General features: G+C 47.9%; 2 protein-coding genes across 2 annotated transcripts in view; one reads left to right on the top strand and one right to left on the bottom strand.

Moving 5' to 3' along the window:
• LOC147108994 (tubulin polyglutamylase TTLL5-like) overlaps positions 1 to 4,980 on the bottom strand; it is a 166,084-nt gene extending 161,104 nt beyond the window's left edge. Inside the window, exon 1 of the mRNA XM_086004163.1 lies at positions 4,805 to 4,980. Within this exon, the coding sequence (XP_085860289.1) occupies positions 4,805 to 4,980 (176 nt within the window). The remainder of the gene's footprint in view (positions 1 to 4,804) is intronic.
• A 6,137-nt stretch (positions 4,981 to 11,117) lies between these two features.
• Positions 11,118 to 24,000, top strand: part of tgfb3 (transforming growth factor, beta 3) — a 46,660-nt gene continuing 33,777 nt past the window's right edge. Inside the window, exon 1 of the mRNA XM_086004164.1 lies at positions 11,118 to 11,178. Coding sequence (XP_085860290.1) covers positions 11,118 to 11,178 — 61 coding nt within the window. The remainder of the gene's footprint in view (positions 11,179 to 24,000) is intronic.

Genomic DNA, 24,000 nt, shown 5'->3' on the forward strand with positions numbered 1-24,000 from the left:
TTTTCTAAATGTCCTGCTACCACTTCCTTAATGATGGACTCCAGCATTTTCCCAACGACAGATGTTAAGCTAGTCTACCTGTCCAACTCACCATATCTGCATATATAATAGCAAAATACTGCGAGTGCTGGAAATCTGAAATAACAACAGAAAATACTGTAAATACTCAGCAGGCCAGGCAGCATCCGTGGAGAGAGAAACAGAGTTAATGTTTCAGGTCTGTGTTACCCTTCGTCAGAACAGGAAAAAGTTAGAGATGTAACCGGTTTTATGCAGGTGCAGAGACAGGGAAAGGGGAGGAGAAGAAAGAACAAAAGGGACGGTCTGTGCTAGGGTGGCAGGCGGGAGTGGTTAAAGATGGAATAACATTTTTTTTTTAAAGATGGAATTTAATACAGAGAAGTGTGAGGTGATGCATTTTGGCAGAAGGAACAGGGAGAGGCAATATACACTTAATGGCACAGTTTTAAAGAGTGTACAGGGACAGAGGGACCTGGGAGTTAATGTGCATAGGTCCCTGAAGGTGGCGGGACATATTGAGAGAGTGGTTAACAAAGCATATGGGATCTTGGGCTTCATAAATAGAGGTATTGAGTACAAAAGTACAGAAGTTATGCTGAACATTTATAAAGCACTGGTTAGGCCACAACTGGAGTATTGCGTCCAGTTCTGGTCACCACACTTTAGGAAGGATGTGAAGGCCCTTGAGAGGGTGCGGAGGAGATTTACCAGAATGGTTCCAGGGATGGAGGAATCTTAGCTACAAGGACAAGCTGGAGAAGATGGATTTGTTTTCATTAGAGCAAAGGACGTTGAGGAGTGATTTGATAGAGGTGTACAAGATTATGACGGGTTTGGATAGGCTAGACGGGGAAAGGCTGTTCCCACTAGTTGATGGTACAAGGAATAGGGGACACAGATTTATTGTTTTGGGCAAGAGATACAGGGGGGGATGTGAGGAAAAACTTTTTTACACAGCGAGTGGTGAGGACCAGGAGCTCGCTGCCGACGGAAGTGGTGGAAGCGGAGACACTCAGGCCTAGAAATTCACTATGGCCCCGCCAGCTGGCTAGCGCCCAAAAGTTAGCGCTGGGCGCGGAGCCAGTTGCGACCGTCAGATATTCAGTTTTTGCGCCCCAAGTCGGAACCGGGCGCTATTCCAGGGTGTGCCCGCCCCCGCTTGGGGCGCTGAAACTGAATTTCAGTGCTCTAGGTGCCGCTGCGACACCTGATGCGGTGCGGCAGGCTGCGGTACTGCAGGCCTCCTCCTTCTCTTAAGGTGGAGGTGCCTGCAACGGGGAGATCACCGCTAGATTGTGCCGGCAAATGAGCCCGGCACCACGGAGAAGTGCCGGGCTCGCGGAAAGCAGCCGGCAATGCTGCGGGGGGGGGTGGTGGAGGAGGCCGGGGAAGGAGGTGCGGGCATGCGGCCGCCGAAAAAGCAGCCGGCCGCACCTCCACCTTTATGCGCCCCACTAAGGTTGCAGTAAGGCCCTGGTCTCCGGATGTTAGTAGCGGCCGCCACGGAGGAGGCGGCGGCAACTGAATATGGGCGTCGGGCCGGCATCGGGGCGGAAACGGGGCACTGCGCACACCGATGACGTCATCGGTGCCGGCGCAGCGCTACCGGCTACCGCCGCCATTACCGCCGAGCTCAATATCAGCGCAACCTCCTCTATTGGCGCAGAAGCCCTCTTTGGGCGGTAACTGGCTACAAAGCTGGCAGCGCCTTACTGAATTTCTAGGCCTCAATGTTTTCAAGGGGAGACTGGATAGGCACTTGAGGGAAATAAACTTGCAGGACTACGGGGATAGAGCGGGGGAATGGGACTGACTGGATTGCTCTACAGAGAGCCGGCACGGAATCGATGGGCCAAATGGCTTCTTTCTGTGCCATTATGACTGTATGAAATGTTGCAAATGGGAATGGCAGAATCATCAACAGCTGCCGCCTGAAAAAATAGGGGCAGAGGTTATAGTCTGAAATTATTGAACTCAATGTTGAGTCCAGAAGGCTGTAAAGTGCCCAATCGAAAGATGAGGTGCTGTTCCTCGAGCTTACGCTAAGCTTCATTGGAACAGTGCAAGAGGCTGAGGACAGAGAGATCAGAGTGGGAGCGGAGTGGTGAATAAAAGTGACAATCTTTGCCACAATCACTCTTCGGTCTCAAACACTTCCCCCACAATCTAGGCAAAGCTCACAGGTCTGTAATTTCAGGGTTCAGGTGAATGTAAAAGATCCCACAGCATTATTCGAAGAAGAGTAGGAAGCTCTCCTAGTATCTTGGCCAACATTCCTCCCTCAACTAATGAAACCAAACAGATCAACTCATCACAGGGTCATCGACCTGAAACATTGACTCTGTTTCTCTCTCCACAGATGCTGCCTGACCTGCTGAGTATTTCCAGCATTTTCTGTTTTTATTTCAGATTTCCAGCATCCACAGTATTTTGCTTTTAGATTAACTAGTCAGTCATCTCATTCTGACTTATGTATGTGAAGAAATTTGGGATATTTTAGAGATGTAATACAACACTACATAATTGCATGTCTTTTTTTTACCATTCTCCACTATAACGCCAAGCTTAAGAATGAGTAAAGTCAAGTGTATGAACAACACTCTGTCACTTTAGGGACGAATAATAGGTTACTCAATGCTATCTGCATTTTCCAAGCAATGTCTTCACCACAGCCAGCATTTTCACAATCATAGAAAAGTGTAAAGTGGCAAATATTATCCGCGCCAACCTGTCCAACACCATCAGTAACAACCCGTCCGACACCATCAGCAACAACCCGTCCAACACCATCAGTAACAACCCGTCCAACACCATCAGTAACAACCCGTCCAACACCATTAGTAACAACCCGTCCAACACCATCAGTAACAACCCGTCCAACACCATCAGTAACAACCCGTCCAACACCATCAGTAACAACCCGTCCAACACCATTAGTAACAACCCGTCCAACACCATCAGTAACAACCCGTCCAACACCATCAGCAACAACCCGTCCAACACCATCAGTAACAACCCGTCCAACACCATCAGTAACAACCCGTCCAACACCATCAGTAACAACCCGTCCAACACCATCAGTAACAACCCGTCCAACACCATCAGTAACAACCCGTCCAACACCATCAGCAACAACCCGTCCAACACCATCAGTAACAATCCCTCCAACACCATCAGTAACAACCCGTCCAACACCATCAGTAACAACCCGTCCAACACCATCAGCAACAACCCGTCCAACACCATCAGTAACAATCCGTCCAACACCATCAGCAACAATCCGTCCAACACCATCAGTAACAACCCGTCCAACACCATCAGTAACAACCCGTCCAACACCATCAGTAACAACCCGTCCAACACCATCAGTAACAACCCGTCCAACACCATCAGTAACAACCCGTCCAACACCATCAGTAACAACCCGTCCAACACCGTCAGTAACAACCCGTCCAACACCGTCAGTAACAACCCGTCCAACACCGTCAGTAACAACCCGTCCAACACCGTCAGTAACAACCCGTCCAACACCATCAGCAACAACCCGTCCAACACCATCAGCAACAACCCGTCCAACACCATCAGTAACAACCCGTCCAACACCAGCAGTAACAACCCGTCCAACACCATCAGTAACATCCCGTCCAACACCATCAGTAACAACCCGTCCAACACCATCAGTAACAACCCGTCCAACACCATCAGTAACAACCCGTCCAACACCATCAGTAACAACCCGTCCAACACCATCAGCAACAACCCGTCCAACACCATCAGCAACAACCCGTCCAACACCATCAGTAACAACCCGTCCAACACCATCAGTGACAACCCGTCCAACACCATCAGTAACAACCCGTCCAACACCATCAGTAACAACCCGTCCAACACCATCAGTGACAACCCGTCCAACACCATCAGTAACAACCCGTCCAACACCATCAGTAACAACCCGTCCAACACCATCAGTAACAGCCCGTCCAGCACCATCAGCAACAACCCGTCCAACACCATCAGTAACAACCCGTCCAACACCATCAGTAACAACCCGTCCAACACCATCAGTGACAACCCGTCCAACACCATCAGTAACAACCCGTCCGACACCATCAGCAACAACCCGTCCAACACCATCAGTGACAACCCGTCCAACACCATCAGTAACATCCCGTCCGACACCATCAGCAACAACCCGTCCAACACCATCAGTAACAACCCGTCCAACACTATCAGTAACAACCCGTCCAACACTATCACTAATCTATCACAGCAAACCCAATTGCTTTTTAATATGTTTGTAATTTTGTAGTTGATGGATGGTGGTGCTGAGGAAAGGGACACTTACCATTGTCAGGATCAAGGTCTAAAAAGGTCAGGTAGCATACAGATGTGATGTAGAGTAAAGCCAAGATCTACACTCCCCTAACCAGCGTGCCTCAGTTTCAACCAAGAAAGGTAACCCCTACTGCATCCGTGTCACATTTTTCCATTTCTGACACCAGCCATCCTGTGGTCTCTCTGACCGAGATTGACAATTTAATGCTGAATGAAGAGTAATTTTTCCTATAGGCTCCTGCTCACAATGACCTGGATAGAGACAAGCCAATTCCACTTCAAGTGGTACCCTTAAAACCAACTGCCAGGAGACTTCCATCCCATCAGTCCTAGCTGGATTAGAACGCAGGTCCTAGAGGAGGAAGGTCAGTGTTTAAATACCTGAATCACCCAGTCTTCTCAAGCTGAAACTTTAATGAAACAAAAGCAATGCTAATTGCTTACTTACCATGCCAGGGACGGTGAAAGATTGACTTCCAGCAGCCAGGGTTTGAGCTTGGAGTCAATGAGGACATCAAAACCATACAGCTCTGTTAAAACACAAAGCACACCTGTGTAAGGGCTCGCACCTGTGCTGCTGATCCTGCATCTCAACAGATCAGAGCTCACACTACACACTGCCATTGTGCTGTCTCTCGCTGGAGCCCACACCCACTCTGCACAGCTGCAATAACAACATAATCCAGCGCTTTGAGTGTAGGAACTTCAATGAACTGAAACCACCAACTGCCATCATTAACGCTGAATGGGATCCTGCAGGATCAGGTTTGCAATGTTAAACTTTTAACCCAGTTTAACCTTTAAAATGCAAACAAGTTTTTTTCCTTTACACAGACCAACCCCTCGAAATTAACTGTGCCACTAATTGGAACCTGGCTCACTGGGAACAGTTTGTGCAGTGATCATCGGAACAGGAGCAGGCCATTCGGCCTCTCGAGCTTGTTCCGTCATTCAATTAGTTCATGGCTGATTTGTACCTCAACCCCATTTACCCGCCTTTGATCCACAACAAAACTTCATGTCTCAGTCTGGAAAATTTCAACTGACCCCCAGCCTTTTGGGGGAGAGAGGTCCAGGTTTCCACTAAGCTTTGTGTGAAAAAATGCTTCCTGACATCACCCCACCAGAGGAAATAGTTTCTCTCGATCTATCTACCCGATCAAATCACTTCATCATTTTAAATACCCCAATCAGATCACCCCTCAACCTTCTAAACTCAAGGGAATAAGAGCAAAGCTTAGGCAACCTTGATAAATAAATGAACAATAAATACTTGAAGGAGAAACAATTGCAGGGATTTGGGGAAAGAGCGGAGGCGTAGATTGCTCTTTGAAAGAGCTGGCGCAGACTCTGTGCTGTACTATTCTATGATTCTATAACCTGTCCTCATAACTTAGCCCTTTAAGTCCCAATATCATTCTGTAATATATAAACAGAACTTCACAAATAGAATAGACTCCTTCCGATGGCTCAGCTAGATAAGGAAGAGTAGCTCAGCCAAACATACCACGGGTTCAGTGGTATGGATGATACAATTCACCTAAATGTCTGTTGTGTCCGTGTGTCAATAGAGACACTGAAGACAGGAGTTGGTTTCACAGGTGTTTACTGAACAAAGTCTGGAGGGGAACTAACTGATACAACACAATATACAGGCTTATATAGCCCGAGTGGCCATTACCGGCATTACAGTACACAGGGGGCTCTTAAAGGTACATACACTACAATTCCTCCCCTTTTAGCCAACCAGTACATAATATTTTAAGTAATCATTAATTACATGTTACAAGAAAAATAATCTACACATTGCTGCAGTTAATTAATTATAAGTCAGTCTCTCTGGAGGCTTCCTGCCTCGGCCCGGATAACGCCTCGGTGGTGTAGTAGTTTCTGGTGGTGTAGTAGGTTCTTTTGGCAAGGCTGATTCGGCTTGAATGCCAGTGTCGGGTTCATCGGGCTCCAGTATCACCGGATCGGAGGTAGATATGGGTATCTCTACTTCATCATTAGGCGTATAGAGTTGTGGTGTAGGTTGTCCCTTTTCGGATGACTCTATGATTTGGTCAGCATGGCGCCTTATTATGCTTTCTCCGATGTCCACGGTATACATCAGCGGTCCTAGTCGTGTGCAGATAGTTCCAGGCTGCCATTTCTCGGTACGGTAGTCCCGGGCCAAAACTTGTTGACCTATCTGGAAGGTTCTAGTTGGCCTTTCATTCATGCCTTGAAATTGCCGGTTCTCCATGTCCCTTCTGATGTTTGGCTTGATCAAATCCAGCCGGCATCTTAGGCTTCTATTGAAGAACATCATGGCGGGAGTTTGGTTTGTAACCATATGTGTTGCATTCCTGTATGCAAACAAGAAGTTATCCACCTTGTGCTGAAGTTTTATGTCTTCATTACCCATGGCCTTTATGGCCTTCTTGAAGGTCTGGACAAACCTTTCAGCCAATCCATTGGTGGCGGGATGGTATGGGGCGGACGTGCAGTGCTTAACCCCATTGTTTTTTAAGAACTTCCTGAATTCTTCGGACACAAATTGCGGTCCATTATCAGAACAGATCTGTTCAGGCAGCCCATTCCTGGCAAATATGGTCCTTAATACTGTGATGGTTTTTTCCGTGGTGGTGGAGGACATCTTTATTACCTCCGGCCACTTGGAGTGTGCATCAACCGCGATTAAGAACATTGAGTCCATAAATGGACCAGCAAAGTCGATGTGTACCCTTTGCCAGGGAGATGAGGGCCACTCCCATGGATGTAGAGGGGCTTGTGGTGGAGCGTTTTGGACCTTCTGGCATCCTAGGCAGCTCTTGGTCATTTCTTCGATGTCTCCATCGATACCTGGCCACCATACAAACGCCCTGGCTAGGTTCTTCATTTTCACTCCACCCAGATGCCCCTCGTGAAGCTCCTTTAGAACTTTATCCTGGAGTTTGGGTGGAATCACCACTCTGGATCCACACATCAAGGTTCCTCGGCACACTGACAGCTGTTCTCTTCTTTGCGAGAATGCTGGCAACAGTGATTCGCCATGTGCTGGCCATCCCTTCACTGTTAAATCGTAGACTCGTGAGAGAGTCGGGTCATTTCTAGTTTCCCTTTCAATGGCAGAATTTGTTACTGGTAGACATTCGACTATGGTAGAGTGGAAAATCTCCACTGGGTCTACGGTAGGTGCTTCTTCTACCGTTGGCAATGGTAGGCGCGATAAACCGTCAGCATTCCCATGCTGTTTTGATCCTTTGTATTCTATGTTATATTGGTGTGCCCCTAGAAAAAGGGACCACCTCTGTAGCCTTTGCGCTGTCATAATAGGAACACCCTTTTTAGGGTTGAATATGGAGATGAAGGGTTGATGGTCAGTCAACAAGGTAAATTTTTGTCCGTGTAGGTAATGGTTGAATTTCTTCACTCCCCATACCAGGCTGAGTGCTTCCCTGTCGATCTGGGCATAGTTACGCTCAGCTGAGTTCAATGAGCGTGACGCAAAAGCTATCGGCCGTTCCGAGCCATCAGGGAATTTATGCGATAATACTGCTCCTACGCCGTAAGGGGATGCATCGCACGCCAGTCTGATTGGCAGTGATGGGTTGTAATGAGCCAAAACTTCTTTGGACGTGATTAAGTCTTTGCATTTATGGAAGGCACGTTTACAGTCTTCGCTCCATTTCCAAATTACTCCTGTTTGTAGCAGTTCATTAAGAGGGTGCAGAAGAGTTGATAAGTTCGGTAAAAATTTATGATAGTAATTTATTAATCCCAGGAACGACCTTAATTGTGAAACATTTTCAGGTGCTGGGGCTTTTATGACCACTTCAATTTTTTCAGGTGACTTATGCAACCCTTCCTTATTAATTATGTGGCCACAATATGATATTTGATTCTGGAAAAATTCGCACTTGGGGCGATTTGCTCGTAGGCCCCGTTCTCTCAGCCTAGTGAGCACCTGCTCCAAATTGGCAAGGTGCTCGTTGTCGTTTTCTCCTGTTACAAGGATGTCGTCTAGGTAGCATTGAGTCCCCGGAATCCCTTGGAGGACTTGCTCCATAGCTCTTTGCCAGATAGCTGGAGCGGATGCTACTCCGAAAACCAGTCGATTGTACTGGTACAGACCTTTGTGTGTATTTATCGTGAGATACTTTTTAGAGGCCTTTTCAACCTCCATCTGTAGATATGCCTGTGCCAAGTCAATTTTGGTGAAACGTTTCCCTCCGGATAGTGAGGCGAAAATATCTTCTATCCTCGGAAGAGGATACTGTACCGTGTGAAGGACCGGGTTTACAGTCACCTTGAAGTCTCCACAGATGTGAATTTTTCTCTGTTCTTCAGATTTATCATTATTCAACGCTTTCTTCATGACTGGGACGATGGGTGTTGCCCACTCGCTCCAATCTATTTTGGATAATACGCCTGCCTTTTCCAAATTCTCCAGCTCTGCCTCGACTGCTGGACGAATTGCGTATGGCACCGGTCTTGCCTTAAAAAACTTGGAAATTGCCGCATCTTCCACTTTTATTGAGGCGGTGATGCCTTTCAAGGTTCCTAGTTTCTCTTGAAACACTTCTTTGGCGTTGGCCAAGATGTCTTTTAATCGTTCAGGTATGACGTCATCATCGTTTTTTTCCTTACTGGTCACCGTCAGTGCCTGAATGGAGTGCCAGTCTAAACGTATTTTCCTGATCCATTCACGTCCCAACAGCGGTGGACCACCATCTTGTAGAACGTATAAATACAACTTTTGTATTTCCTTGCCGTTGTATACAACAGGCACCCTTATTTTTCCTTTGGGGTATACTTTCTGCCCCATATATGTTTTCAAGATAATGGATATGTCTTTTCAAGGTATATGCGGAAATAGCCGCTCGTAATCCCGTCGATTTATGACGGTCAGAGCTGATCCTGTATCTAGCTCCATTTTAACTGGGGACCCTGCTATCGTGAGGGTAACCCAAATGGTCTGGTAATCTTCTTTGGCAATTACATTATGTAATTTGAGACAGCTTAGTCTCTTGTTTTCGGAGTCGCTATCGCTCTTCTGGTCTTCGGAGCTACTGTCCGTCATCATTTGTACCTTTCTGTACTTTTCTTTATTGATTTTTTTTTTCCTGTCCGTGGATTTTTTTTGTCCAGATCGACATACCCGTGCAATGTGTCCAATCTTTCCGCATTGCCTGCATGATTTGTCCTTGAACCAGCAGTCCCTCTGGTCATGGGTGGATCTGCCGCAGCGATAACATCTCTCGAAACCCTGTGTCATTTCATGGGTGCCGAAGTCCTGTGTCTTTTGTTGTATCTCTGCAGCTCCTCTTGCGGCTGCTTCGTATGATACAGCCATACTGAAAGCCTTGTCCAGTGTTAAATCTTTTTCAGAAAGCAGCCTTTTCTGTGTTCCTTCACTTAGGAGACCGCAGACGAATTTGTCTCGAAGATAATCTGCTAGTCCTGCCCCGAATTGGCAGTGCTTTGATAGCTTTCTTAATTCGGTGAGGTAATCAGCGTTACTTTCATTCTTGTGTTGATTCCTCTTGAAGAATTTGAATCGTTCCGCTATCAGCAGCGGTGTTGGGTTTAAGTGCTCCTGTAGGGTATCAACAATTTCTTTAAAATTCTTGTCCTTTGGTTTGGCTGGAGTGATTAAGTTTCGTAACAGCCCGTATGTCTTTGCGCCCATTAGATTTAGAAGCACTGACGCTTTTTTTTCATTTTCTATTCCATTTGCGGTGCAATATACCTCCACTCTTTCCACATATGTGGTCTAATCCTCTATCTCATTATCAAAAGCATCAATATTGCCAGACTTAGGCATCCTAGAAAAAAAATGGCGCTTCCCGCGCTTTTCTTTCTTTTCTGCAGAAAAGATATGGTGCTTCCCGCGCTTCCCCGCCGCTGCTGCCGATGACAACGCTGTTTCCCACGGATTTCCCTTCTTTTTATTTATTTATTTACAGGTGGAGACTCGTTCCCGCCGGACTCTCTCTGCTAGGTCTGAACGCCGACCTGCTTGCAGCGCCGGCCGTCTCCCGAGTGCTCCCTCCCCGTCTGTTACTGCTTGCCTCCGCCTTCGCTGCTTGGCCTAGCTGCAGAGCCAGCCGCTGGAGCCCCAGCCCGACGCCCAGGAAAGATTATTGCAGTACCTGCCACCAGCTCGGCTAGCTGGTGAAACCACAGCTTTTTCTTTTTCTTGATTTTCTTCGACTTTGGACGCCAGAGGAATCGATGTCCTTGAGGTGCTGCCGAATTGCAGGTAAGTCCGTTTCCAATTCGTCGCCACTGTTGTATCCGTGTGTTAATAGAGACACTGAAGACAGGAGTTGGTTTGACAGGTGTTTACTGAACAAAGTCTGGAGGGGAACTAACTGATACAACACAATATACAGGCTTATATAGCCCGAGTGGCCATTACCGGCATTACAGTACACAGGGGGCTCTTAAAGGCACATACACTACAACGTCCATGAGTTGGAGAGGGGAAATCAGCAACACCCACACTCCTGATCATTGTCCAGCATTGGAATTGTGTGTGCAGACCAGATTAGGACTGGCTACAGTGCTCCTTGCAATCAGGAATAGGACAAATATAGCCAGCTCGCCACAAAGCCATGCCTAGCACAGGCCTTCAGGAGGAGGACAGGATGCAAGAATCGAGCAGAAAAAGGAGGAATACAAAAGATTAAGCCCAACAGGGGGAAGCTGCAGATAGTGACAGAACATCAAAGTTTTAACATGCAGTTGACACAGTAATATGGCCACACGGCAAAATGGGGGAGACACAGAGTGAAGGTCAGGAGTACCCCCAGAGCAGAATGTGGAAATCACACAGTAAGCCTCGCTCATCTACTGTCTGTACCTCTTGGTTAGAGTTTACAGAACTATTAGGAGACCTGATGAGGGGAAGGGCAGGAGATTTAGAAACCTAATTTGGGAAGGCAAAGTAATGCAGCACATTACAGCCTCAATGCAGAGCATCAGGGAAGGGGGTTCACACTCGGCATCTCACACATGGTTAGTCAATCTCAGCCAACGAACAGAAACCGGTTGCTTGTCCACAGGAAGAGAAGTAGTCTCCAGGATCACTCTCACACTCCTGCTATCAGACCTGTCAGAATACGGCTCAGTACCCTTCCCCATGCAGCAAACTCCAGTGATGTTTTCAATACTTACCCTTCTCTCCTGCAGGTGCGGACTCTTGCTGAGGTATTGTTCCATGGGTCTTCGCAGTGACTTGGTTTCTCCCCAAGTGTCAGTTCTTCATCTGTGAACCCAAAGTGTCAGCAGACAACCCAACCCAGTCAGGTTCAGTAACTACTCCCAGCCGAGCTCAATTGTGTCCTCAAACAACTAGTGAGCGCACATACTTTTCAGCAAGGCGCAAAGTGCAGTTGCTCATAGCCCATGCCATCCGGGGCCAATTGCATCGCCAAATGTCGCCAGACTGAGATCATCCAACTCACACTTGTGGTTGAGGTTGCTGCCTCATGCAATGAACGCTGACTTGCTGTGTATCTTCGAGAGAGAGCTGCACCGGTTTCTGGCTGGGGTATTGTTCCATGGGTCTTCGCAGTGACTTGGTTTCTCCCCAAGTGCCAGTTCTTCATCTGTGAACCCAAAGCGTCGTACAAGTGGTAGAAGAAAGAACTTCCATTTCTGTAGTGCCTTTTGTGACCCAAAGTGTTTTACAGCCAATTAAGTACTTTTGAAGTGTAGTCACTGTTGTAAAGTAGGGACCCTGCAATATAAATCAGGGCTAATGTGGTCTCCTAAGAGGGTCGGAGAGGAATTTTCCAAATTATTTTCCCCCTAATTGGCTGGGTTCCTATTTGGTGTTCCACCTCTCCCAGGAGACCACATGGGGAGGTCGGGACTGCCTGTACCGTGATGCATAAGGCGTCTTAAATCAAATCAAATCAAATCAACTTTTATTGTCATTGTTAGTGCACAAGTGCAGTACAACGAAATGTAGGCTTGCGGCTCCCGAGAGTGTACATTTAGATTAAGACATTTAAACATTCAACATACATTTGGCTTGTAATACATTAACATAAACATAACCATAATAAAGTGCATTGGCAGATGTGCAGGCTTTAGAGTTTATTTGTGGAGTTCAGTAGGATGACAGCCCTGGGAAAGAAGCTGTTCCTAAATCTGGTCGTACGGGTGCTTCCTGTCTGACATTTTCGTATATTGGTATGTTCATTGCAGAATGGAAATCATATGTGGGGCTTCGCTGCTCTCTGCACATCAGCACCACGCTAACCATCACCTTTAACCGCAAGCACCAGTCCATTTTTAAAAAGGGTCCTTTGTGATGAGACAGTAACATATTCAGTTGCTGGGGTCTGACCAGCATAGCAGCCTTTGAGCTAAGGTTTAGTTAGTCCAGGTGAATCAATGTGTTAAGTAAAATAAACTGGATGGAATCACGTCTTCTGGGGTCAGCATTCCAGACAGAGTGATACTGGGAATGAAGTCTGTGCCTTTGTATTCCCTCTGCTCAACAACAATGACGTGTATTTATATAGCGCCTTTAACGCAGTAAAATGTCCCAAGGCGCTTCACAGGAGTATTATCAGACAAAAAATTTGACACCAAACCACATAAAATGAAATTAGGGCAGGTGACCAAAAAGCTTGGTCAAAGCGGTAGGTTTTAAGCAGCGTCTCAAAGGAAGAAAGAGAGGCGGAGAAGTTTAGGGAGAGGATTCCTGAGCTTAGGGCCGAGGCAACAGAAGGCACGGCCACCAATGGTTGAGCGATTATAATCAGGGATGCTCAAGAGGGCAGAATTAGAGGAGTGCAGATATCTCGGGGGGTTGTAGGGCTGGAGGAGATTACAGAGATAGGAAGGGGGCGAGGACATGGAGGGATTTGAAAACAAGGATGAGAATTTTGAAATCGAGGCGTTGCTTAACCGGGAGCCAATGTGGGTCAGCGAGCAAAAGGGTGATGGGTGAACGGGACTTGGTGCGAGTTAGGAAACGGGCAGCCAAGTTTTGGATCACTTCACGTTTACTTAGGGTAGAATGTGGGAGGCCAGCCAGGAGTGCGTTGGAATAGTCAAGTCTAGAGGTAACAAAGGCATGGATGAGGGTATCAACAGCGGATGAGCTGAGGCAGGGGCGGAGACGGGCGATGTTGCAGAGGTGGAAATAGGCGGTCTTAGTTATGCCGTGGATATGTGGTTAGAAGCTCATTTCAGGGTCAAATATGATACCAAGGGTGCGAACAGTGTGGTTCAGCCTCAGACAGATATTAGGGAGCGGGATGGAGTCAGTGGCAAGGGAACAGAATTTATGGCGGGGCCCAAAGACAATGGCTTTGGTCTTCACAATATTTAATTGGAGAAAATTCCTGCTCATCCAGAACTGGATGTCGGACAAGCAGTCTGACAATTTAGAGACCGTGGAGGGGTCGAGAGAAGTGGTGGTGAGGTAGAACTGGGTGTCATCAGCCTACATGTGAAAACTGATGTGTTTTCGGATGATGTCGCCATGGGGCAGCATGTAGATGAGAAATAGGAGGGGGCCAAGGATAGATCCTTGGGGGACACCAGAGGTAACAATGCTCGAGCGGGAAAAGAAGCCGTTGCAGGTGATTCTCTGGCTACGATTAGATAGATAAGAATGGAACCAGGCGAGTGCAGTCCCACCCAGCTGGACGACGGTGGAGAGGCGTTGGAGAAGAATGAAGTGGTCAACCGTGTCAAAGGCAAGTCAAGAAGGACGAGGAGGGATAGTTTACCTTTGTCACAGTCACAAAGGATGTAATTTGTGACTTTGAGGAGAGCCGTTTCGGTACTGTGGCAGGGGCGGAAACCTGATTGGAGGGATTCAAACATGGAGTTGCAGGAAAGATGGGCACGGATTTGGGAGGTGAAACACGTTCAAGGTCTTTGGAGAGGAAAGGGTGGTTGGAGATGGGGCGGTAGTTTGCAAGGACGGAGGAGTCAAGGGTAGTTTTTTTTTTGAAAAGAGGGGTGATGGCGGCAGATTTGAGGGAGAGGGGGACAGTACCCGAGAAGAACCGTGATCAATGTCAGCTAACATGGGAGCCAGAAAAGGAAGTTGGGTGGTCAGCAGTTTGGTGGGAATAGGGTCAAGGGAGCAGGAAGTGGGTCTCATGGATAAGATGAGCGCGGAGAGGTCAGGAGGGGAGATCGGAGAGAAACTGGAGAAAGATGCGAGTTCAGGGCTGGGGCAGGGGCGATCCTAAGAGGAAGTTTGGCCCGGTGGGCTAAGGGAAGGCAGGGAAGTGGCAGAAGCAGCTGAACGGCTGGTCTCAATCTTGGAGACAAAGAAGTCCATGAGGTCCTCACATATGTTGTCGGAGGTGAGGGTGGAGGAGACAGGGGAGAGGGGTTTAAAAAGATGGTTAACAGTGGAAAATAGAAGCTGGGGTTTATCTTTGCATTAGAATCATAGAATGGTTACAGCATGGAAGAAGGCCATTCAGCCCGTTGAGCCCATGCCACCTCTCTGCAAGAGTACCTCAGCTATTCCCACTCCCCCGCCCTTTCCCCGTAGCACTGCAATTTTTTTTCTTTCAAGTACTTATTCAACTCCCTTTTGAAAGCCGTGATTGAGTCTGCCTCCACCACCCTTTCAGGCAGTGCATTCCAGATCCTAACCACTCGCTGCGTAAAAAAGGTTTTCCTCATGTCGCCTTTGGTTCTTTTGCCAATCACCTTAAATCTGTGTCCTCTGGTTCTCGACCCTTCCGCCAATGGGAACAGTTTCTCTCTATCTACTCTGTCTAGGCCCCTCATGATTTTGAACACCTCTATCAAATCTCCTCTCAATCTTCTCTGCTCCAAGGAGAACAGCCCCAGCCGAGGCCGAACCAGTGTTTTATAAAGATTCATCATAATTTCAGCACTTTTGTACCAAATACCTCTATTCATGAAGCCCAGGATCCTTTATGCTTTTTAACTGCTTTCACAACCTGCGCCTGCCAGCTTCAATGATTTGTGCACATATATCCTAGATCTCTCTGTTTATGCACCCGCTTTAGGATTGTACCCTTTAGTTTATGTTGCCTCTCCTCATTCTTTCTACCAAAATGTATCACTTCACATTTTTCTGCGTTAAATTTCATCAGCCACGTGTCCGCCCATTTCACCAGCCTGTCCACGTCCTCTTGAAGTCTATCACTATCCTCCTCACTGTTCACTATACTTCCAAGTTTTGTGTCATCTGCAAATTTTGCCCTGTACACCACATCCAAGTCATTAATATATATCAAGAAAAGCAGTGGTCCTAGAACCGACCCCTGGCTTTGGGGAGACAGGAGGTGAGACACTTGCCGCAGAATACCCAGCCTCTGACCTGCTCTTGTTGCCACAGTATTTATGTGGCTGGTCCAGTTAAGTTTCTGGTTAATAGTGACCCCCCAGGATGTTGATAGTGGGGGATTCGGCGATGGTAATGCCATTGAATGTCAAGGGGAGGTGGTTAGACTCTCGCTTGTTGGAGATAGTCATTGCCTGGCACTTCTGTGGCACGAATGTTACCTGCCACTTATCAGCCCAAGCCTGAACGTCGTCCAGGTCTTGTTGCATGCGGGCATGGACTGCTTCATTATCTGTGGAGTTGCAAATGGCGCTGAACACTGTGCAGTCATCAGCGAACATCCCCATTTCTGACCTTATGTTGGAGGGAAGGTCATTGATGAAGCAGCTGAAGATGGTTGGGCCTAGGACACTGCCCTGAGGAACTCCTGCAGTGATGTCCTGGGGCTGTGATGATTGACCTTCAACCACCACAACCATCTTCCTTTGTGCTAGGTATGACTCCAGCCAGTGGAGAGTGTTCCCCCTGATTCCCATTGACTTCAGTTTTACTAGGGCTCCTTGATGCCAGACTCGGTCAAATGCTGCCTTGATGTCAAGGGCAGTCACTCTCGCCTCACCTCTGGAATTCAGCTCCTTTGTCCATGTTTGGACCAAGGCTGTAATGAGGTCAGGAGCCGAGTGGTCTTGGTGGAACCCAAACTGGGCATCAGTGAGCAGGTTATTGGTCAGTAGGTGCCGCTTGATAGCACTGTCGATGACACCTTCCATCACTTTGCTGATGATTGAGAGTAGACTGATGGGGGTGTAATTGGCCGGGTTGGATTTGTCCTGCTTTTTGTGGACAGGACACACCTGGGCAGTTTTCCACATTGTCAGATAGGTACCAGTGTTGTAGCTGTACTGGAACAGCTTGGCTAGAGGCGTGGCTAGTTCTGGAGTACAAGTCTTCAGCGCGATAGCCGGGATGTTGTCGGGGCCGATAGCCTTTGCTGTATCCAGTGTGCTCAGCCGTTTCTTGATATCATGTGGAGTGATACTCTTACTATCCCAATCTATATTAGGATACTTGAAGTCCCCCGTTATCACTGCTCCACAGTTCTGGCACCTCTCTGTAATTTCTCTGCAAATTTGCTCCTCCATGTCTTTCCCACTGGTTGGTGGTCTATAGAACACACCTAGTAGTGTAATGGCACCTCGAGTATCCCACTAGTTGGTGGTCTATAGAATACACCTAGTAGTGTAATGGCACCTCGAGTATTTCTATTTCTTAACACTAGCCATATAGATTCTGTCCTTGAGCCCTCCAGGACATCTGCTCTCTCCAGCACTAACATTCTCCCTAACTAATACTGCCATCTCCTAGCTTTCCTTCCCTATCTTTCCTGAACACCCTCTACCCAGGAATATTTAATACCCAATCCTGCCCTTTTTTGAGCCAGGTCTCCGTTATTGCCACATCATCATATTCCCATGTGGCTATTTGCGCCTGCAGCTCACCAACCTTGTTTACTAGGCTTTGTGCGTTCACATACATACACTGTGTATCTATCTTAGATCATCCTATGTTCTCTCTTAGTCTGACCCCACCTAATGATTCTGGAATAGTGAGCAATTTTGGCCTCAGGGTGCCAGTACAGGCTGTTCATTGGTTGCCTGTCTAGTTTAATGAAAGAGCCTTTCCATCTGCCCTCTTCATAATGGCAGCACTCGCCCTGGTGTACTCTACAGCTGCTCTCCGGTGTGGCTATCAAGTCCGCATGTCAAATCCGTTGATGTCCAGCTGAATTCTACTATGAGAATTATCACCGGTATGCTTTTATCAACACCAACACCGTGGCTGCCCGTGCTTACAAACATCGTACCACCACACCTACGCCACGAATATGCAGTCTCCAGAGAATACAATTGCTACGCCTGCAAAGACATGCCGATCCAGGCAGACTTGAACAACCTACCACCAACCCGCCTCAAATCTACAAGGCCATTTTGGACCATCGCCGAAGCCCTTCAGCGATCTCCCCTCAGCCTTGATGACCGATGGCGAAATGCTTGGAAGAACTGCAACATACGGAATTGATTCCTTATGGAGGACCCCACAGTACAACCTGAAGGATCAAACCTTCCTCGCAAACAGTGGACAACCAGCAACCGCCTCAGAACCGGTCATGACCTTCTCCATAGTCAGCCTCCATAATCAGCACTCCACTCAAGGCCTCCATAATCAGCACCTGTGAAGAGATGCTCGGTCACTCGACCAGGAAACACCAAGACTGGTTTGACGAGAACGACCAGGAGATCCAGGAGCTAATAAGCCGCAAGCGCAAGGCATTCCTGATCTGGAAACAGTAACAGAACTTGAGAGCTAGAAAGCAGCTCTACAGACGCCTGAAGGCCAAGGTCCAACAAAAAACTCACGACCTAAAGAACAGATGGTGGGTGGAGAAAGTGCAGGAGATCCAGCAGCTAGCTGACAACCACAACGTGCGTGGATTCTTTAGCACAGTCAAGACCATCTACGGCCCAAGCACCCAAGGCCCTACCCCACTGTGGGCCAAGAATGGAGAGGTACTCATCAAGGACAGAGAGGCAGTCAGTGCCCGCTGGAAGGAGCACTTCGAAGATCTCCTTAACCGCGACTCTGTCTTCGATGCGAGTGTCCTCAAAAGCATCCCACAGCATGCTACCCGCCACCATCTCAACACAACCCCAGCCCGACATGAGGTTGAAAAGGCCATCCGACAACTGAAGAACAACAAGGCCTCAGGAACAGATGAAATCCCCACCGAGGCACTAAAGCATGGTGGAGAAGCACTACTGACACGAATTCATGAACTCATTTCTCTTATCTGGAAGTAGGAGAAACATAGCAACATAGAAGATAGGAGCAGGAGTAGGCCATTCGGCCCCTCGAGCCTGCTCCGCCATTCAATATCATGGCTGATCATCCAAATTCAGTACCCTGTTCCTGCCTTCTCCCCATATCCCTTGATCTCTTTAGCCTTAAGAAATATATCCAACTCTTTCTTGAATATATTTAATGAATTGGCCTCTACTGCCTTCTGTGGCAGAGAATTCCACAGGTTCACCACTCTCTGGGTGAAGAAATTCCTCCTCATCTCTGTCCTAAATGGCTTACCCCTTATCCTTAGGCTGTGACCCCTGGTTCTGGACTCCCTGACCATCGGGAACATCCTTCCAGCATCTAGTTTGTCTAGTCCTCTTAGAATTTTATAAGTTTCGATGAGATCCCCTCTCATTCTTCTAAACTCCAGCGAGTACAAGCCCAATCGACCCAATCTCTCCTCATACGTCATTCCTGCCATCCCAGGTATCAGCCTGGTGAATCTTCGCTGAACTCCTTCCATGGCAAGAACATCCTTCCTCAGATAAGGCGACCAAAACTGCACACAATACTCAAGATGTGGTCTCACCAAGGCCCTGTACAACTGCAGCAAGACATCCTTGTTCCTGTACTCAAACCCTCTCGCTACGGAGGCCAACATACCATTTGCCTTCTTAACTGCCTGCTGCACCTGCATGCTTACCTTCAGCGACTGGTGCACAAGGACGCCCAGGTCTCGTTGCACTTCCCCTTCTCCCAATCTATTGCCATTCAGATAATAATCTGCCTTCCTGATTTTGACACCAAAGTGGATAACCTCGCATTTATCCACGTTATATTGCATCTGCCATGCTTCTGCCCAATCACCCAACCTGTCCAAATCATACTGGAGTTTCTCGGCATCCTCCTCACAGCACACACGCCCACCCAGCTTTGTGTCGTCTGCAAACTTGGAGATATTACATCCAGTTCCCTCGTCCAGATCATTAATATATATTGTGAATAGCTGGGGTCCAAGGACCGATCCCTGCGGTACCCCACTGGTCGCTGCCTGCCACTCAGAAAAAGAGCCGTTTATTCCAACTCTTTGCTTTCTGTCTGCCAACCAGTTCTCTATCCAAGTCAATACCTTGTCCCCAATCCCATGTGCCTTAACTTTACACGCTAATCTCTTATGCGGGACCTTATCGAAAGCCTTTTGAAAATCCAAATACACCACATCCACTGGTTCTCCCTTATCTATTTTACCAGTTACATCCTCCAAAAATTCCAGTAGATTAGTCAAGCACGATTTACCTTTTGTAAATCCATGCCAGGGGATCTCAGAGACGCCGTAATTGTGACCATCTTCAAGAAAGGTGACAAGTTCCATTCTCCCAGTGGCCGAAGAGCTCCTCCCAGAGTCGCAATGCGGATTCCGCCCACTAAGGTGCACAATGGACATGATCTTCACCGCGCGTCAATTACAAGAGAAATGCAGGGAACAGCACCAACCGCTGTACATGGCCTTCTTTGATCTCACAAAGGCCTTCGACACTGTCAACCATGAGGAATTATGGAGTGTCCTCCTCAAATTCGGCTGCCCTCATAAGTTTGTCAGCATCCTCCGCCTGCTTCATGACGACATGCAAGCCGTGATCCTGACCAACGGTTCCAACCACAGACCCAATTCACGTACGAACCGGGGTCAAGCAAGACTGTGTCATCGCACCGACGCTCTTCTCGACCTTCCTTGCTGCAATGCTCCATCTCACCCTCAGTAAGCTCCCCACTGGAGTGGAGCTAATTTACAGAACAAACAGGAAACTGTTCAACCTCCGTCGCCTCCAGTCCAGATCCAAGGACGTCCCATCCTCTGTTGTCGAATTACAGTATGCAGACGACGCTTGTGTCTGCGCTCACTCGGAGGTCGAACTCCAAACCATCGTCAACACCTTCACCGAAGCGTACGAGAGCATGGGCCTTACACTAAACATCCGTAAGACAAAGGTCCTCTACCAACCTGCCCCCGCCACACAGTACTGCCTCCCCCGATTATCAAAATCCATGACAAGGCCTTGGACAACGTGGACCACTTTCCATACCTCAGGAGCCTACTGTCAACAAGGGCAGACGTTGACGACGAAGTCCAACACCGCCTTCAGTGTACCAGTGCAGCTTTCGGTCGCCTGAGGAAGAGAGTGTTTGAAGACCAGAACCTCAAACCTGGCGCTAAGCTCATGGTCTACAGAGCAGCAGTGATACCCGCCCTGCTGTATGCCTCAGAGACATGGACCATGTACAGCAGGCACCTCAAAGCACTGGAGAGTTACCACCAACGCTGCCTCTGCAAGATCCTGCAAATCCATTGGCAGGATAGGCGCACCAACGTCAGTGTTCTTGCTCAGGCCAACATCCCCAGCATCGAAGCTTTGACCGCGCTCAATCAGCTCCGATGGACGGGTCACATTGTCCGCATGCCCGATACGAGACTCCCAAAACAAGCGCTCTACTCAGAGCTCCGGCACGGCAAGAGAGCCCCAGGTGGGCAGAGGAAACGCTTCAAGGACACCCTCTGACGTAAGAAAACTACTAGGCACTTAGTCTGAGTATTAAACAAGGCTTTAATCAACTGTATTTCGACATGGAGATCTAGTTGTGTCCTTCACTAGTTCCTGTTAAGAATGTCCTGAGCAAGCTGGGCCCATGCCCGAGTATTTATACTCTCCCTGGACAGCGCCACCAGCAGGCCACCCAGTATCATTTCATAAGTCATTTCCACATGAATGACAAGATAATAATAATAATTCAACTTTATTGTCATTGTACAATGCACAAGTACATGAACAACGAAATGTGATCTTGCAAGCTCCCATGAGTCCAGTACAAATAACATTAACATTAAACGTAAATAGCACCGTCCTGGGAGGAAGATTCATGTCATTCTCAAAACCTCCTTGAAAAAGTGCAACATCCCCACTGACACCTGGGAATCCCTGGCCCAAGACCGCACAAAGTGGAGGAGAAGCATCCGGGAAGGCGCCGAACACCTCGAGTCTCTTTGCCGGGAGCAAGTGGAAGCCAAGCGCAGGCAGCGCAAGGAGCGCACATCAACCCAAGCACCCCACCCACCCGCCCCTTCAACCACTGTCTGCCCCACCTGTGACAGAGACTGTAGGTCCCGCATTGGACTCATCAGTCACCTGAGAACTCATTTTTAATGTGGAAGCAAATCATCCTCGGTTCCCAGGGACTGCCTAAGAAGAGGAGATGGAAGATTAAGGCAATCCCCTCATGCGACAGTGGAGCTCACGATCAGACCCTGAAGCACATCATTGAGCACTGCCCTCAGCGGAAACTCGCAGGCCGCCTACAAGATATCCACACTGTTAGACCTGGATATCTGACTTAGATATTGACATTTGATTTGCTTTGCTACTACCATACGAAAGAAGACGACAACTAAGCCGCTTAAAAACAACCACGATTAGCTTCCTACTTCCTTTTGTACGTTTTTACTTGCTTTCTTTGAGAATAGTTTTGTTTAAATGCAGACGGTTGATAAAATCAGCAGAAGAACTGCTGGGGTGAAATTACCATGCCCAACACAGGTAAAATAACACAAACACCCTGTGTCGCTGACTGTATCTCTACTGATGTTAATCCAGCTCCCTCACACTGTCACTCAGTAACCCCTCTCCCCCAGCGCCCTGTGTCGCTGACTGTATCTCTACTGATGTTAATCCAGCTCCCTCACACTGTCACTCAGTAACCCTCTCCCCCCAGCGCCCTGTGTTACTGACTGTATCTCTACTGATGTTAATCCAGCTCCCTCACACTGTCACTCAGTAACCCCTCTCCCCCAGCGCCCTGTGTTACTGACTGTATCTCTACTGATGTTAATCCAGCTCCCTCACACTGTCACTCAGTAACCCCTCTCCCCCAGCGCCCTGTGTTACTGACTGTATCTCTACTGATGTTAATCCAGCTCCCTCACACTGTCACTCAGTAACCCCTCTCCCCCAGTGCCCTGTGTTACTGACTGTATCTCTACTGATGTTAATCCAGCTCCCTCACGCTGTCACTCAGTAACCCCTCTCCCCCAGCGCCCTGTGTTACTGACTGTATCTCTACTGATGTTAATCCAGCTCCCTCACGCTGTCACTCAGTAACCCCTCTCCCCCAGCGCCCTGTGTTACTGACTGTATCTCTACTGATGTTAATCCAGCTCACTCACACTGTCACTCAGTAACCCCTCTCCCCCAGCGCCCTGTGTCGCTGACTGTATCTCTACTGATGTTAATCCAGCTCCCTCACACTGTCACTCAGTAACCCCTCTCCCCCAGCGCCCTGTGTTACTGACTGTATCTCTACTGATGTTAATCCAGCTCCCTCACACTTTCACTCAGTAACCCCTCTCCCCCAGCGCCCTGTGTTACTGACTGTATCTCTACTGATGTTAATCCAGCTCCCTCACACTGTCACTCAGTAACCCCTCTCCCCCAGCGCCCTGTGTTACTGACTGTATCTCTACTGATGTTAATCCAGCTCCCTCACACTGTCACTCAGTAACCCCTCTCCCCCAGCGCCCTGTGTTACTGACTGTATCTCTACTGATGTTAATCCAGCTCACTCACACTGTCACTCGGTAACCCCTTTCTCCCCCAGCGCCCTGTGTTACTGACTGTATCTCTACTGATGTTAATCCAGCTCCCTCACACTGTCACTCAGTAACCCCTCTCCCCCAGCGCCCTGTGTTACTGACTGTATCTCTACTGATGTTAATCCAGCTCCCTCATGAATTAAGGATAATGTTATCTAGATAACAGTTACTGAATTTCAAAAGAAGTAAATCATAGCGTAATGCACTTTAATACATTTCAATGTGTTAAGGCCTTATAGAAATGGGTGTTAGTAATAACCTGGGAATCAGGACACTTTGTTTAAAGGAGCAGGCAGGCATCTGTCACTTCATTGTGATTGATACTGTAGCATTTTGATAAATGTCCAGTGCTGGGCTTAACTTTCACCTCCTTTCATCACATTTCCTTCAGTAAATTTCATGTGCTTTCCTAATACAGGTAAATCATTAAGGAGTGGAGCCATTTGTCCACTTTTGTGATTTTCTTTGTGTGTGTCTGTGTGTATCTGTATCTGTGTGTGTGTCTGTGTGTATCTGTATGTCTGTGTGTGTCTGTGTGCGTGTCTGTGTGTGTCTGTATATGTGTGTCTGTGTCTGTGTGTATCTGTATGTGTGTCTGTGTCTGTGTGTGTCTGTCTGTGTGTATCTGTATCTGTGTGTCTGTGTCTGTGTGTATCTGTATGTGTGTCTGTGTCTGTGTGTGTCTGTCTGTGTGTATCTGTATCTGTGTGTGTGTGTGTCTGTCTGTGTGTATCTGTATGTCTGTGTGCGTGTGTGAGTGTGTGTCTGTGTGTGTGTGTCTCTGTATCTGTGTGTGTGTGTGTGTGTCTGTGTGTGAGTGTGTGTGTCTGTGTGTGTGTGTCTGTCTGTGTGTGTGTCTGTGTCTGTGTGT

This window comes from Somniosus microcephalus, chromosome 12 (assembly GCF_052327205.1).
Source record: "Somniosus microcephalus isolate GS21.2 chromosome 12, FLI_Smic_1.0, whole genome shotgun sequence".
In the NCBI taxonomy this organism is placed as follows: Eukaryota; Metazoa; Chordata; class Chondrichthyes; order Squaliformes; family Somniosidae; genus Somniosus; species Somniosus microcephalus.